This window comes from Rhinopithecus bieti, unplaced genomic scaffold (genome assembly GCF_001698545.2).
Source record: "Rhinopithecus bieti isolate Rb0 unplaced genomic scaffold, ASM169854v2 scaffold_62189, whole genome shotgun sequence".
In the NCBI taxonomy this organism is placed as follows: Eukaryota; Metazoa; Chordata; class Mammalia; order Primates; family Cercopithecidae; genus Rhinopithecus; species Rhinopithecus bieti.
In genome coordinates, this window is record NW_016823395.1 from 1 (window position 1) to 16633 (window position 16633).

The 16633-nt window shown below is 42.2% G+C and overlaps 1 protein-coding gene across 1 annotated transcript; it reads right to left on the reverse strand.

Annotated features, from left to right (window-relative positions):
• Positions 1-43: 43 nt before the first annotated feature.
• Positions 44-16342, reverse strand: LOC108521519 (putative SAGE1-like protein; the record flags this gene model as incomplete). Its single annotated transcript, XM_017861390.1, has 7 exons — positions 16206-16342; positions 9520-9673; positions 4863-4995; positions 2354-2494; positions 1971-2111; positions 1582-1722; positions 44-184 (listed from the first exon to the last, which is right to left on the reverse strand). Coding segments are annotated over exons 1-7 (988 nt in total), but the record flags the coding sequence as incomplete, so codon positions are not given.
• Between the last annotated feature and the right edge of the window lie 291 nt (positions 16343-16633).

Below are 16633 nucleotides of genomic sequence, written 5' to 3' on the forward strand. Positions count from 1 at the left end.
TATGAAAACCAAGTAGGACAGCACAACTTATAAGTGGACATACAGAGATCTCTGGCACTTCTGGCTGGAATAGGAGTTGCTGCCATATTAATAAGTCCTGTGGGACCAGTTGACAAGACGTTATCTGGTTGGGGTTGGCCATTTTCCATTCTCTCTCCACGGATATTGTGAGTGATGGTAGAATCTGGAAACCAAATGAAGAGTTCAAGTGGTGAGGTAAGTGCCACAGGTATGTCCCTCTGATGCTCAGTTGCTAGGAAATTATCCCACCCATAAACCAGGAGACCATATCAGGTTGTGATTTGAGACCCCACGGTTTTAGGCCAGAAAAGATAATAAAACAAAACCACCTTCTTCTCTGCATGACACTGCATGCGTATGAAAAACAAGTAGGACAGTACAACTAGTAAACATACACTGATCCGTGGTACTCATGAGTGAAATACCAGCCCCTGTGAAATTCATAAGCCCCGCTGTAATAGTAGACAAGAATTTATCAGGTGCTATTTGTTCCTTTTTTTATCTTCTGTTCACAGATAGTGTGAGGAACAGTTGAATCTGGAAACCAAATGAAGAATTTGAACTGTGAGGTAAGTTCACTATGTCAGCCCAACAGGTATATCCCTCTGATGTTCACTTTCTAGGAAATTATCTAGGTAATCAGGGGAGGATATGCCAGATGGCCATCTGAGGCTCCTCAAATTGAGATTAGGAAAGTATATACAACAAAGGCGACTTCTACCCTTCATGAAAATATGCATGCTTATGGAAAACAAGTATGACAGTACAACTAATTAGCAGACATACACAGATCTCTGGTACTCATGGATGGAATACCAGCTGCAGCCATATGAACAAGCCATGGGGAAACAGTTGAGAAGACTTTATCAGTTTGGGATTGGCCATTTTCCATCCTCTCTTCACAGATGTTGTGAGTGATGGTAGCATCGGGAAACTGATAGAACAGGTTGAGTTGTGAGGTATGTGCATTATGACAATCTCACCAGTATATCCCACTGATGCTAAATTTCTAGGAAATTATCCCATAATGCAGGAGAATACATCATATAATGATTTGAGTCCACTCAAGTTGAGGTCAGCAAAGATTATTCAACAAAACCACCTTCTTCCCTTCATGACATTACGCATGCATATGGAAACCAAGGACACTACAACTAATAAACAAACATACACAGATCCCTGGTACTCCTCGCTGGAATACCAGCTCCTGTCATATTAATAAGCCCTGACAGAACATTTGACACGACATTATCTCGTTGGGGTTGACCATTTTCCATCCCCTCCTCATGGACATTGTGATTGACGGGAGCGTGTGGAAACCAAGTGAAGAGGTTGAGCTGTGAAGTAAGTGCATTATGTCAACCTCACAGGTATATCCCTCTTCGTGCAGTTTCTAGGAAATTATCTGAAAAATCAGGGGAGGATATCCCAGGTGACCATCTGATATCCCTCAAATTGAGGCTAGGAAAGAATATACAACAAAACCACCTTCTATAATTCATGAAAATATGCCTGCTTATGGAAACCAAGTAGGACAGTACAATTAATAAGCAGACATACACAGATCTCTCATACTCATGGACGAAATTCCTGCTGCTGCCATAGCACCAAGCCATGGTGGAGCAGTTGACAAGATGTTATTAGTTGCTGGTTGGCTGTTATTTATCCTCTCTTCATGGACGTTGTGAGTGACTGCAGCATCTGGAAACCAAGGGAAGAGGTTTAGCAGTGAGGTAAGTGCATTATGCCAACCCCACAGGTATATCCCTCTTTGTCCAGTTTCTAGAAAATTATCTAAAAAAGCAGGGGAGGATATCCCAGGTGGCCATCTGATACCCCTCAAATTGAGGCTAGGAAAGAATATACAACAAAACCACCTTCTACAATTCATGAAAATATGCCTGCTTATGGAAACCAAGTAGGACAGTACAATTAATAAGCAGACATACACAGATCTCTCATACTCATGGACGAAATTCCTGCTGCTGCCATAGCACCAAGCCATGGTGGAGCAGTTGACAAGATGTTATCAGTTGCTGGTTGGCTGTTATTTATCTTCTCTTCATGGATGTTGTGAGTGACTGCAGCATCTGGAAACCAAATGAAGTAGTTGAGCTGTGAGGTAAGTGCATTATGTCAACTGCACAGGTAAACCCCACTGATGCTCAGTATGTCATAAAGAAGGAGGATATACCAGGTAGCAATCTGAGAACCCTAAAATTGAGGCCAGAAAAGATAATACAACAAAATTACCTTCTTCCCTCATGACACTATGCATATATGGTGCATAGTAGAATCCTCGTAGGACAGTATAACAAGTGAGCAAACTTACACTGGTCCCTGGTACTCATGGATGAAATTCCAGCTGCTGCCATATTAATAAGCGCTGTTGGAACAGTTGCAATGACATTATTGTGTGCTGGTTGGCCATTTTTTATCTTCTCTTCATGGACATTGTGAGTGACGCTAGCATCTGGAAACCAAATGAAGAGGTTGAGCTGCAAGATAGGTGTGTTTTGTCCCATCCTCCTCCAGAGGGACAGCTATGTATTCATCAGTTTCTAAAGAATTATTTATTTCATGAAACAGATTTACCACGTGGAAATCTCAGATCTTGCGAACAGAGATCAGGTCAGATAATAAAATAAAACTACCTTTTTACCTCTTGGCGTAATGAATACACGCAGTAAAGAAGTACGACAGCAGAATAAACATTCACAGGTTTTTGTATTCATCATTTTGTATCATCTTTCTGCCCTTTACAATTCTCACTTGATATTAATTGTATAGTTCACCTATAAATACCATGCTGTGTGCAGCAGGAAGCCAGACTAAGTGACCCTCCTTAACCTGCTTCCTTTCTACCCCAAATATTCTGAGAAAATAGACGTGGCTATTGGAGTTGAACACTCTTATCTCCACTCCATCCTCACACATCTGCGGTTTTATATGATTCTATAGATCCTGCCCTTTTGTCTAGAAAAAGTGACTTTCTTTTCACTCCAGGTCTGATGCCTCTTTCATTTATTCATCATCTGTGGCAAGCAGCATGCCAGGAGCTGGGGATCGGCAGTAAACAGCCCAGAGAGCAATGTTCCCTGCCCTTGTGGAGCTCGCATCCTCATGGGGCAGTCAGACAGTACATGCACAATGAGCAAATGAAACAAGCAGCATTGGGCTGGTTTGGAAAAGCAGTCCACAGGTCCGTGGGAGAGAGCAGCAGAGGGAGTCCCAGGGGCTGTGGCTGGTTTGGCAGGGCCTTCTGAAGAGGTGCCACTGGGCAGGGCTTGGAGGAAGAAGCAGAGCCTCCTGTGCAGAGGCAGAGGGAGAGTTCCAGGCTGCGGTGAGGCCAAGGGTAGGGGATGGAGTGGGGATGGACCGGGCACTACAGAGGTGAAGGACAGAGGCAGAGAGAGCCAGGAGGAAATGGATGGGACCTGTGTTAGAAGAGGGTGACAGAGGCCAGGCCATGCAGAGGCTTGCAGACCAAAGCCAGTTCAGGGTCTGTTCTAAGTGCTTAGGAGAGTTGAAGATGGGTTTTCAGGAGGGACATGGCATGATGTGATTTACGTGCTGACATAATTATCTAGCCACAGGGTTAGAGAGTATGCGATAGATGAGTGAAGATTAGAAACACAGAGCTAAGAAGATATTGTACTAGCCTGGACAGAGATCACGGCAGTGTGCACTGGAGGCATAGAGAGAAATGGTTGGATGTAGAATTTATACTGGGCATTGACTGCTGGACTTGCTAAGAGATGGGAAATGAGAGAGTAATAAAAGAATCATAAGATAACTCATAAGTTACTTTAAGTATTTTGACTTGAACTACTAAGTGAAAGTACACCAGGGGTGTTCAGGAGATGTTAGGGAACTGACTATGAGAGCCGAGTGCTGCCAACTCTTCCTGAATCTGGTTCAGTGACCTTATGTTGACAGCTTGAACTAGGCCATGGTGGGATTACTTGCACTATGGATAGCTGCAAACTATGAAAACCAGCACTCCTCAGTCCCCCATACCTGTGAACAGCTGGTTGTTACACCTTTGTGGATGTTTCACCCAATGGACAGTGTCTGTAACCGAAATACTGAAGGCTAAAAGTATAGTATTTTTGGAGAGGGAGGTCAGAAATTTGAGCATGTAGAGGGAGTTGAATTTTAGATGACTATTAGACAGCCAGTAGAGATACCATGTGAGTAGTTGTATTTGAGTCTGGATTTCAGGAACAAGTTGTAGTGTAGAAGTATAATGGTGAGAGTTCTTTTAGTGTGAATCATTTAAAATTCTAAGACAGCATGGCATCACCTTAAGAGATACCATATTGAAGAGGAGAGACCCTAGGATCAAGCTTTGTGGCTCTGAAATATTTAGAGGTGGGAAGGCAGAGGAGAAAAACAAAAAAGAGAAGGAAAATGAGTCTCTAGTAACAGGGTAACAAATCCAGGTGTCTGGGGACCCAAGAAGCTTTCCGTGCAGGAGGAAGTAAACAACTGTGTTGCATGCTGCTGAGACATTAATGCCAAAATGCAGCAAACACTGGTGACCTTGATGATAGTAGTTTCACTGGAGTACATTAAGAAGCCAGACTGCATTGGGTTAGAGCAGAATGTGAGGACAGGCAGAAAGTGAGTAGACCCAAACTCTTGTTGAGCCCACCATCTCCTTCTGCCTCAGGAACCTCCTTCATTCATCTAACGCTTGCAGCAACTCCAAATTGTTGCACCTAATTAGAACCTTGCCCTTCCACTTGTAAATGTGCTCATATCTGTTGATCCCTCAAGGACATGAATACAAATGTCCTTTGACATGGTTGAGGCCCAAAGATTGGATTCCCCCTCACCTTCCTGTTTGTCTAACCACAGGGACATACTCTTCCTTCTCTTAGATGAAGAGTGTCTCTTGGATTTTCTGGAATGTTTCTTTTTGCTTCGATGCCCTTTTGTAACCGGATTTACTTCATCACTTCTCATTTGCTGAAAAACATCAGTGAACATATTCCATTAAAGACAAATCCAACCATTGCAAAGTCACAGCCTTCATATGCATACACAGCTATGCATTTATATCATTAATGTAAGTTTTAGTCATAAGTCAAAGATTTCTCATCACTGAACACACACAATGCTCTTAGAAAAGGCAAGCTAATTTTAATCTGGTCTCAGTGAAACAAGGGAAGGTAAAATACAAGGTGTTATCCAAAGTCAAACATGGTCCAGTCATGATAAATCAGAATGCTTGGGGAATGAGTGGCTTTCATCATACAAAGGAATAAACGTATGGTTCTCTCTGTCATGAAGTACACATCATTTTGTCTCAGCACTTGTTAGGGGAGGAAAGAAAAAATAAATACCGTATTTTATCTTTTACTGCCTTTCTTTTTTTTTGAGACAGAGTCTCGCTCTGTCACCCAGGCTGGATTGCAGTGGCGCGATCTCGGCTCACTGCAGGTGCCCACCACCACACCCGGCTAATATTTTGTATTTTTAGTAGAGACGGGTTTCACCATGTTAGCCAGGATGGTCTCCATGTCCTGACCTCGTGATCCTCCCGCCTCAGCCTCCCAAAGTGCTGGGATTACAGGTGTGAGCCACTGCACCTGGCCTCTTTTAGTGCTTTAAAGTTATGTATTAGCAAATACTGATTAATACTTTATTAGATAATACATAAAGATAGTGAAGGGTAGGATAGTTTGAAAAGGTAAATTTTCCCACCTCCAACCTTATGGAGATTCCAGTATGTTGATCTTGGAGTCAGATAGGGGTAGGGCATGCTTTGCAAGGTCAGTGGTAGATAAAACATGAAATTGAAGGGTATAGTATGTTAACTAAAAGCTGTTTTCATCAAAGGATAACCGAAGAATATGCCCCTGATACCAGAGGTACCAAGAAGAGCTGGTAATATTACTACTGAAACTATGCCAAAAAATTAAAAAGAAAGGACTCCTACCTAACTCATTTTATGAGACCAGCATCGCCCTGATACCAAAACCTGGCAGAGATACAACAAATAAAAACTTCAGGCCAGTATTCCTCATGAACATCGATGCAAAATCCTCAATAAAATACTGGAAAACTGAATCCAACAGCACATCAAAAAGCTTATCCCCCATGAGCAAGTTGGCTTCATACCCGGGATGCAAGGTAGTTTCAAAATAGGCAAATCAATGAATGTAATTCATCACATAAACAGAACTAAAGACAAAAACCACATGTTTATCTCAATAGATGCAGAAAAGATCTTTGATAAAACTCAACATCCCCTTATATTAAAAGCTCTCAATAAACCAGGTATTGAAGGAACATACCTCAATATAATAAGAGCCATATATGACAAACCCACAGTCAATGTCATACTGAATGGGAAAAACCTGGAAGCATTCCCGTTGAAACTGGCACAAAACAAGGATGCCCTCCCTCACCTCTCCTATTCAATATAGTATTGCACGCTCTGTCCAGGACAATCAGGCAAGACAAAGAAATAAAGGGTATTCAAAAAGGGCGACAGGAAGTCAAATTACCTTTGTTTGCAGATGACATGACCCTATATCTAGAAAATCCCATTGTCTCAGCCCAAAAGCTTCTTAAGCTGATAAGCAACTCCAGCAAAGTCTCAGGATACAAAATTCATGTGCAAAAATTGCTAGCATTCCTCTACACCAAAAACAGGCAAGCAGAGAGACAAATCATGAATGAACTCCCATTCACAATTCCTATAAAAAGAATAAAGTACCTAGGAATATGGCTAACAAGGGAAGTGAAGGACCTCTTCAGAGAGAACTATAAACCACTGCTCAAGGAATCAGAGAGTAAACAAACAAATGGACAAACATTCCACGCTCATGGATAGGAAGAATCAATATTGTGAAAATGGCCATATTGCCCAAAGCAATTTAGAGATTCAATGCTATTCCCATTAAACTATCAATGACATTCTTCACCAAGTTAGAAGGAGCTTTTTAAAAATTCATATGGAACGAAAAAAGAGCCAGAATAGCTAAGACAATCCTAAGCAATAAGAACAAAGCTGGAGGCATCACGCTACATAACTTCGAACTATACTATGGGGCTACAGTAACCAAAACAGCATGGTACTGGTAGAAAAACAGATACATGGACCAATGGAACAGAATAGAGAACTCAGAAATAAGATCACACAGTGATAATCATCTGATCTTTGACAAACCTGACAAAAACAAGCAATGTAGACAGGATTCCCTGTTTAATTAATGATGCTGGGAGAACTGGCTAGCTGTATGCAAAATTGAAACTGGGCCCCTTCCTTATACCTTATACAAAATTTACTCAAGATGAATTAAAGACTTAAAGTAAAACCCCAAACTATAAAAACCCTAGAAAAAAAATATAGGCAATATTATTCAGGACATAGGCACGGGCAAAGATTTCATGACAAAAATACCAAAAGCCATGGCAACAAAACCAAAAATTGACAAATGGGATCTAATTAAACTAAAGAGCATATGCATAGCAAAATGAACTATCATCAGAGTGAATAGCCTACAGAATGGGAGAAAACTTTTGCAATCTGTCCATCTGACAAAGGTCTACTATCCAGAGTCTACAAGAAACTTAAACTAATTTACAAAAGAAAACCAAACAACCACATTAAAAAGTGGGCAAACGACATGAACAGACACGTCTCAAAAGAAGATATTTACGCGGGCAACAAACGTGAAAAAAAGCACAACATCACTGATCATTAGAGAAATGCAACTCAAAACCACAATGAGATAACATCTCATGCAGGTCAGAACGGCGATTACTAAAACGTCAAAAAACTACAGATGCTGGCAAAGTTGTGGAGAAAAAGGACTGCTTTTATACTGTTGGTGGGAGTGTAAATTACTTCAACTATGTGGATGACAGTGTGGTGATTCCTGAAAGATTTAGAGGCAGAAATATCATTTGATCCAGTAATCCTATTACTGGGTATATACCAGGAGAAATAAAAATCATTCTATTATTAAGATACATGCACAAGTATGTTCATTGCAGCACTATCCACAATAGCAAAGATGTGGAATCAATCCAAATGCCCATCAATCATAAACTGGATAAAGAAAATGTAGTACATATACACGACAGAATACTATGCAGCCATAAAAAGGAATGAGATCATGTCCTTCGCAGAAATATGGATGGAGCTAGAAGCCATTATCGTCAGCAAACTAACGCAAGAAAAAAAAAACCAAACAGCGCATGTTCTTACTTACAAGTGGGAGCTGAATGATGAGAACACATGGACACATCGGGCAGGGCAACACACACTGGGGCCTGTCGGGGGAGGAGTGGGGGGATGGAGTGCATCAGGAAAAATAGCTACTGGGTGCTGGGCTTAATACCAAGGTGATCGGTTCATAAGTGCAGCAAACCACCATGTCACACGTTTACCTATGTTACAAACTGCATATCCTGCACATACCCCAGGACTTAAAATAAAAGTTGAAAAAAGAAAGAGTATGCTCCTGCATATTTAATGAAATTATATATTTCAGTATAATTTAATGAAAATTATACTGAAATATATAATTTTGATTAAAAATTTTCCAAACCATTTTCATTTCCTGTAAAAGTGGAGTGGAGAATGTGTGAAAACATTTTTACTGAACATTTACTACCCTCCAGGTACTGTTCTAAATGCTTTACATGTATTAACTCAATCCTTGACCAATCCCTATGAGTGAGGTGTGATTCTTATGTCTATTGTTAAAAAAGAGAAAATAAAGGCACAGAAAATTGAGGAAAAGTTTAATTAATTGAGGAGTTTTGGGAATGTGGTGGAATAAGTTTAGTCTGGTTTTGTTACAGAAGAGATTATTGCCTATCTGTGTCCTTATGCCAATGGTCTCATCCACAACTGCAGATGCAATCTATTTTGTCTTCATGTTTTAATTGTGGAGTTAGTATGTCTCTCTCATACACAATACAAAACTCATATTAAGATCTCCTTTGGGACAGTCCAATTATGGCAACAGCACCTAGTGCTTCATATTCCATGAGGAATACTTAGTCATTTTTTAGATAGAGCACTAGAGACTTGGATAACAGAAACAGAGACTGTAGACTGTAATCTCAATATGAAAGGAGTTATTTTGGGGAGTGGGAAAAAATACAGACTCTGGAATCAGAAAGGTATGCGTTCAAACCCTGGCTCTATCTCCTATCATGTGTCACTTGGGGCAAGCCATTTGATCATTGTCAGCCTTGATTTCTTACTAAAGGGGATATAGTAATACACATCTGCAAAACAATTATGAGCATTAAATGTGATAATTAAAAACATCAGTTCCTTGCACAATGAATCCACTCTTGGATCAAAAAATTCCCATTTTATGTTCACATAAGAATTCCTGTGTCATGTTTTTTTTTTCGTTTAAATCAAGAGAATTAACACATATAGTTCATATTTATCTTTTCAATGAGAAAATAATTATACTAAGAACGTCACAATTAGGGCAGAAATAGAAAGAGTTATCTTACCTGCCCATCATTTGTAAACACATAGCCAACAGTATGAAGTTCTTCAGGTGGAGTTGGTTGACTCGTTTGAAGTGGAGAAGCCTGCATCTGCAGATAGTCCTCATAATTAAGTATGTGTGTTACTAGAACACTTTGATTTATAACTGGAACATAACTGGCACATGAATCGGTACTATACAGCTGAAATATATGATCCTCTTGAGAGTACATGATCACAGACTGTCTTAGCAAAGTGTGCCTTGGTACCAGAGTTTAGAATCTCATATCCAGAATCTATATCATGTTCCGTGATCCAGATTCATCTCCCTCTATCTAGGTCATGACTCAGTCCACCATCACTATTTCCTGTAAGTTCACACCACTAGGTTAAACAATTTCCTTATGCCTCCAGCTGAGTTTGAGAATGGGCTGACCCTCCTTATACCACCATCCCAACTAAAAATTTAATTCTAAATATTAATACTTTAATATTTAGAATGCCAATTTTCACTGAATTCTACAAGTTCATTTTTTAAAATTTAAAGAGAATTATGTATTAATGAGCACATACACTGTCCTAGATATCCTACCTGCCCATCATTTATAAACACACAGTCAAAAGTATAAAGTTCTTCAGGTGGAGTTGGCAGATTTGTTTGAAGTGGAGGAACCAGCATCTGCAGATAGTCCTGATAGCTAACTATGTGTGTGTGACTAGAACACTCGGATTAAAAACTAGAACAAAACTGGCAAAGAAATTGACACTATTCTCCCCATTGAAAGAGTGTAGGCTCTGTGGCATTCTCTTATCATCCAGAGAACGTTGAGTAGTGGGCCTAACTCCCTTTGGATAACTTGCTGAAATCTATAGATATTTTTCCCTGTTTGAAAAGTACCCTTACACACAAACTTGGTGTACAATTTCAGAAGTGTGACCAGCCTAAGATCTGATTAATTTAGTGGACAGATGACCCTACTTAAAATCACCAAAACTGGGGTACAGAGGGTTTGTGGATGGATGCCAATTATCCTGGACACTGTCGGCTTTGTTATTTCCATATAAACAAGGAATTCTCTGCTGAACTCACAGCGGTAAGCAGTGTCATATAGTATTTGTGTGTGCAATCTCTGAAATCTGACAGACCTAGGTTCTGTCACTTTTCCAACTGGTTAAACCTCTGAGAGCTGCTTAAATGTGCACTCCACGATTCTATTTCCATAAAATGGGCATAAAACAATATCTAACTCATGGTGCTCTTATAAGGATTACCAGAGATAAGGCACGAACAGGATAGTGTATGTGCTGGTTAATACATACTTTCCTTTAAGCTTGAAAAAAAATAAACTTGTGGGATTCAGTGAAAGTGGGCATTCTAAATATTAAAATATTCAAAGATAAACTACTCGTGCAATAAACACCTTCCTACAAACTAGACTTGATATTTTCAAAATCAACAAAGGCCAACACAAAAAACTTGTCTGGTTTCAGCATATCAGATTTCCTACTAGTTAACTTGTCTAAATGACTGCTACTTGCAATATCATAAGCATTTCTATATGTCTAAGTCCTCCTTTATGAAACAAGTAATTTGTTATTCCTGAAGTTTGAAATTGATATATTTAATACAGGCAAGCAGAAGGAGAGGAATGATGGAAATTAGAGTAGAAGAAAATCAATAAAATAAAATTTAAAAAAACAGAAAAATCAATGAAATCCAAAGTTGGTTCACTGAAAAAGTGAAATAAACCTAACAATCTTTTAGCTTGACTGACCAAGAAAAAAAGAAAGGACACACAGATTATCAAAATCAAAAATGAAAGGGGGTGTTATTAATACGGACCTTATAGAAATTAAAAGGAATATATTATGAACAACTTTATGCCAACAAACTAAACAACTTAGATAAAACAGAAAAATTTCTTGAAGACAAATTACTGACTCAAGAAGATACAGAAAATTGAAATAGGACTAAAGAAAGAAAAAGGATTTAATTAGTAAATTAAAATCTCTCCACAAATACAAACCAAGCCATGGTGGCTTTGCGTGTAAATTCTGTAAACATTTAATGAAGAAATAATACCAATACTTAGCAATATCTTCAAAAAAATAACGGAGGAAGAAACACTGCTTCATTTTATGAAGCCAGTATTACCCCGCTATCAAAGCCAGACAAATATATCACAAGATATACTTGCCTGTCAGCTCCAAATTCACCCTTTTATCCCGCTGTGTGAGAAGGTTCTGTGTTCCTCCGCCTACGTCCGCTGTACAGTTGTTACCGAAGGCGTACGGTTGTTACCGAAGGCCGCCTTTAGAGGGCGCCAGAGTCAGCGAAGGGGAGGGCTGCACTTCCTGGTTCTCTAGGCTGGCACCCGCTGAGCGAGAGGCTTCTCCTAGGGACTCTGGCGCCCCACCCAGGTCCCGGTGTTCTGTTGGAGTAGGGCACGCAGTGGCCTGCGGCTTCCCTTCCTTCCATCGCCCTTGGACCGTACACGATCGGTGCTTGTAGTGAGACGCCTCCCCATGTGCATCACTCCCAGGCGCCCTAGAGGGTACATTTCCCACAACTCCCAGAGCGCAGGTTTCTAGAAAGTTTCAGCAGTGGTGAGGCACCACAACAACTTTATTGCCATTTTGTGGGGTGCTGCCACACTCCTCTGGCAAGATCAGGATTTTTAAATTTTTTATTATTTATTTACTTTTTATGTTTGAGACAGAGTCTTGCTTTGTCTCTCAGGCTGGAGTGCAGTGGTGGTGAACAGGGCTCACTGCAGCCTCCACCTCCTGGGCTCAAGCAATCCTCCCACCTCAGCCTCCAGAGTAGCTGGGACCGCAGGCATGCACCATCATACCTATTTTTTTTGTAGAGATGGAGTCTCACTATGTTGCCCAGGCTGGTCTCAAACTCCTGGGCTTAAGCAATCCGCCCGCCTCAGCCTTCCAAAGTGCTGGCATTATAGGCGTGAGCAACCACGCCCAGCAAGGTCAGGATATCAATATTGGTGATAAGATGAATGGGATGGAATTTCAACATTGGGGGGTTGGGGGAGGTTATTTGAGTATTCCATTTAAGATCTGTAGTGGAGAGCTCTTTCCAAGGCACTGTATCTCAGCAGTGTTTCAGGATAAACTTTTTGGAAGGTAATCTATCTTAGCTCTGGGTTAAAGGGATCCTTCCCTGGATACTACACCTCAAATTCCCGAAGGTAGATTTCCAATGACTTCTGCCAATGTGGCACCCCAACAAGTTATCTGGCGTACATTGAGTAACAGCTGGGTCTATCCCATTTGTGGGCTTCAACCCTTGGTTGTGGTGGTGGTGGTGGTGTGAGTGTTTCCTCATATGCTGTCTTCAAGCCCTACAGAGGACTTTCATGGGTTCTTCTATCTCAGCATGGAGGTGATGAATCTTCCTCTGGGCTTTAACTTACTCCTGGGAGAAAGCTCTTAGCTTCCCTGGGTGACCTACCTCAACCCTATGTGAATGTTTCCTTGTGGGCTCTGTCTCATCCCTTTTGGATGGGGCTGTTTTGGAGGTGCTGTATCTTAGCCCCGGAAAGGATTTTCCATAATTCTTTATCTCAGTCCAGAGGGGTGACTCTTAGGGGCTCTCTCTCAGCCCTTGGGAAGGAGACTTTTCCTTGGTTGTTTCATAACTGCAGTTGGAAGGCTCTTCCCTGGGTTCTCATCATAATTATGTTAGGGGATGCCTTCCTTGGTTGCTCTATGTCAGCCATGAAGTGAAGGAACTTCCTTGGATACTGTGTTTCCCACCTCAGGCAGGGGAGGACCATCCCTTGGATGCTACATCTCAGACCTGCAGGGGACTCTTCCTCATATGCTCATCACAGCTGTGTGTGTGTGTGTGGCACTTTCCTTTGATATTCGATCTCGTTCTCGGGTGCTGTATGTCAGCTCTGGGGTTGAGGTTTTTCCTTGGATGCTCTATCTCAAGCCTACAGTGGTGCATCCTTAATGTTCTAACGCACCATTGCTGGAATTTTTCTTAACTTTGGGGCGTAGAACTTTCCCTTGCGCGCTCTATCCTCTAGTTGGGGAGTTATTCTTTGTGGTATTTTACCTCCACCACCAAGAGGTTCATACTTGTGTGCTCTGTTTCCACTCTAGGGGAGGGAGAGTACTTGTATTTTGGGTGCTCTATCACTCCTATGAGAGGGCTAAGGTCTTTTTTAGGTTCTCTAATTCATTTATGGAGAGGACTCTTCGGTGAGCCTCTGACTCAGCCCTGTGGGGAAGACTCTTCCCAGGAGCTCTAGCTCAGCTCTGCCATGTTGCGGGGGCGTGGGAAGGGGAGAGACTTGGTCTTGGATGCTCTATCTCAGCCTAGGCAGGATTTGTCCTTGGGTGCGCCTTCTCAGCTTTCAGCAGGAAAATCTTCCTTATGGGATCAAACTCAATCCTTGGGCGATTCTGCCTCAGGTGCTTTCACTCAGCCAAGGAGGTGGGTTGGCTTTTTCTTAACTATTCTATCTCAGCAATGTCTGGGAGGTGGGGGGTGGATTTAAAAAATAAACTGCTCATGCAATAAACAGCTTCCTACAAACTAGACTTGATACTTTCAAAATCAATAAAAGCCCGGCACAAAAAAAAACATGTTTGGTTTCAGCACACCAAATTTCCTTCTGGTTAACTAGTCGAAATGACTGCTACTTGCAATATCATAAGCATTTCTACGTGTCTAAGGTTTCAAATCTTTCTTTATGAAACAAATCATTTGTTATTCCTGAAGTTTTAAATTGGTGTATTTAATACAAGCAAGCAGAAGGAGTGGAATGATGAAAATTAGAGTAGAAGAAAATCAATGAAATTAAAAACAGAAAAATCAATGAAATCAAAAGTTGGTTCACAGAAAAGGTGAAAAAAAAATCTAACAATCTTTTAGCTTGACTGACCAAGAAAAATAGAAAGGCCTACACCGATTATCAAAATAATAAATGAAAGAGGGGTTATTAATACTAACCTTATAGAAATTAAAAGGAATACATTTTGAACAGCTTTACGTCAACAAACTAAACAACTTAGATAACATGGAAAAATTCCTAGAAGACAAATTACTGACTCAAGAAGAAACAGGCTGGGCACAGTTGCACAAGCCTGTAATTCCAGCACTTTGGGAGGCCGAGGCTGGTGGATCACCTGAGGTCGGGAGTTTGAGACTAGCCTGACAAACATGGAGAAACTCTCTCTACCAAAAATACAAAATTAGCCGGGCGTGGTGGCACATGCCTGTAATCCCAGCTACTAGGGAGGCCGAGGCAGGAGAATCACTTGAACCCGGGAGGCGGAGGTTGCGGTGAGTGGAAATTACGCCATTGCACTCCAGCCCGAGCAAGAAGAGCGAAACTCCGTCTCAAAATAAATGAATAAATAAATAAATAGTAAATAGAAAATCGAATTAGGACTATAACATGAAAAGGGATTTAATTAGTAATTTAAAATCTCCCCAGAAATACGAGGCAAGCCAAGATGGCTTCGCGTGTAAATTCTAACAAACATTTAAGGAAGAAATAATACCAGTACTTAGCAATGTCTTCCAAAAAATAGCGGATGTGAGGCCAATATTACTGTAATATCAAAGCCAGAGAAATATACGACAAGATATATTTGCATGTCAGCTCCAAATTCACCCTTTCATCCTGCTGTGTGAGAAGGTTCTGCGTTCCTCTGCCTCTGTCCGCTGTGCAGTTGATAGTGAACACCGCCTATAGAGAGCTCCAGAGTCAGCTAAGGGGAGGGCTGCGCTTCCTGGTTGTCTGGGTGGCGCCCAGGTTCCTGCTGGGCGCGAAGTTTCTCTTCCGGACTCTGGCGCCCCCGACAGGTTCCCAGTGTTAGGCTGGGGCAGGGCACGCCATGACCGGCAGCTTCCCTTCTTTCCACTCCCTTGAGCCGTACCGGATTGGTGCTTCTGGTGAGACGCCTACCCATGAGCATCACTCCTAAGCGTGTGAGGGGGCACATTTCCCATAACTCCCAGAGAGCAAGTTTCTAGAAAGTTCCACCAGTGGGGAGGCACCACAACTTCACTGCCATTTTGTGAGGTGCTGCCGCTGCTCCTCCGGCAAGGTCAGAACTTCAGGACTGTGAGTGGGGCAGTTTTTCCCTGGAAGCTTTAATTTCTCCCCGGAAATTGTCCGTTTTCCTCAGAAAGTGCCTTTTCTGAGGAGTTCTCTGTCAGGTGTGTGGTAGGGCTCCCTGGGAAAGTGACTCCGCTCTAAGGACACTGCCATGGGCGCCTGTGTCAACCGTGGGGGGCGTTTTCCTTAGGCATCCCATCTCAACTATGTTGTGGGGCCGGGGGGTCTTTTCTTGGGGGCTCCCTCATTGATGCAAGGGAGTTTTCCTGCTGAAATAACCTGAGCCCAGGGTTGGGGACCCTGCCTTGGTTGCCTGTGTCAGCCTCGGGTGTGGCAGTGTTTCTTGTTTCTTCCCCGCTTGGTCGCAGCCCTGAGGGGGGACTCAGCCTTGGGGACTCTATGTTCAGAGACCGGGGTGGTAGTGGCTGTGCCCTGGAGGCATGATCGCCGCCCTATGGGGTCACTCCCTTGCGGGCTTTATCTCAGCCTGCGAGGGACTCTTCCTTGGGTGCTGTTTTCGGCCGTGGGGCGCATTTGTTCTTGGATGTCGCTCGCTCTCGGGATGTGTTGGCTTTTCTTTGGTTCTGTTTATCCTTGATGGGGACGCTTACCAGACGCTTTCTCTTGGTGCTGGGTTTTTAAAATTATTATCTGTGGGTGCTGTCTCCCGGTGCCGCGGGGGAGTTGGCTGCTGTTCCTTGGATTCTCTGAGCCTGTGGTGGGACTCGGGGAACTCTGTTTCAGCCATAAGGGCGCCCAGCTGACCTTGGGAGCTCTGTCTCACTCCGGGGTTGGGTGCTTTTCCTTGGTTGGTTCTCAGTCCTGAGGGACCTCTTTCCCAGGGTTGTATCTGACCTTTCAGCCACAGCCTCGGATGTCTGTGCGGGAATCGGGGTCCAGAAATGTGTAAAGATTCCAGATTCGCCACACGCACACAACTCACTGTGCAATTATTCTTTCATTCCAGTCACTCTGTGGGTGTGCAGTGATCTCTCCTTATGTCTACACTTGCAATTTTGTGCTGATTAATGAGATTGAG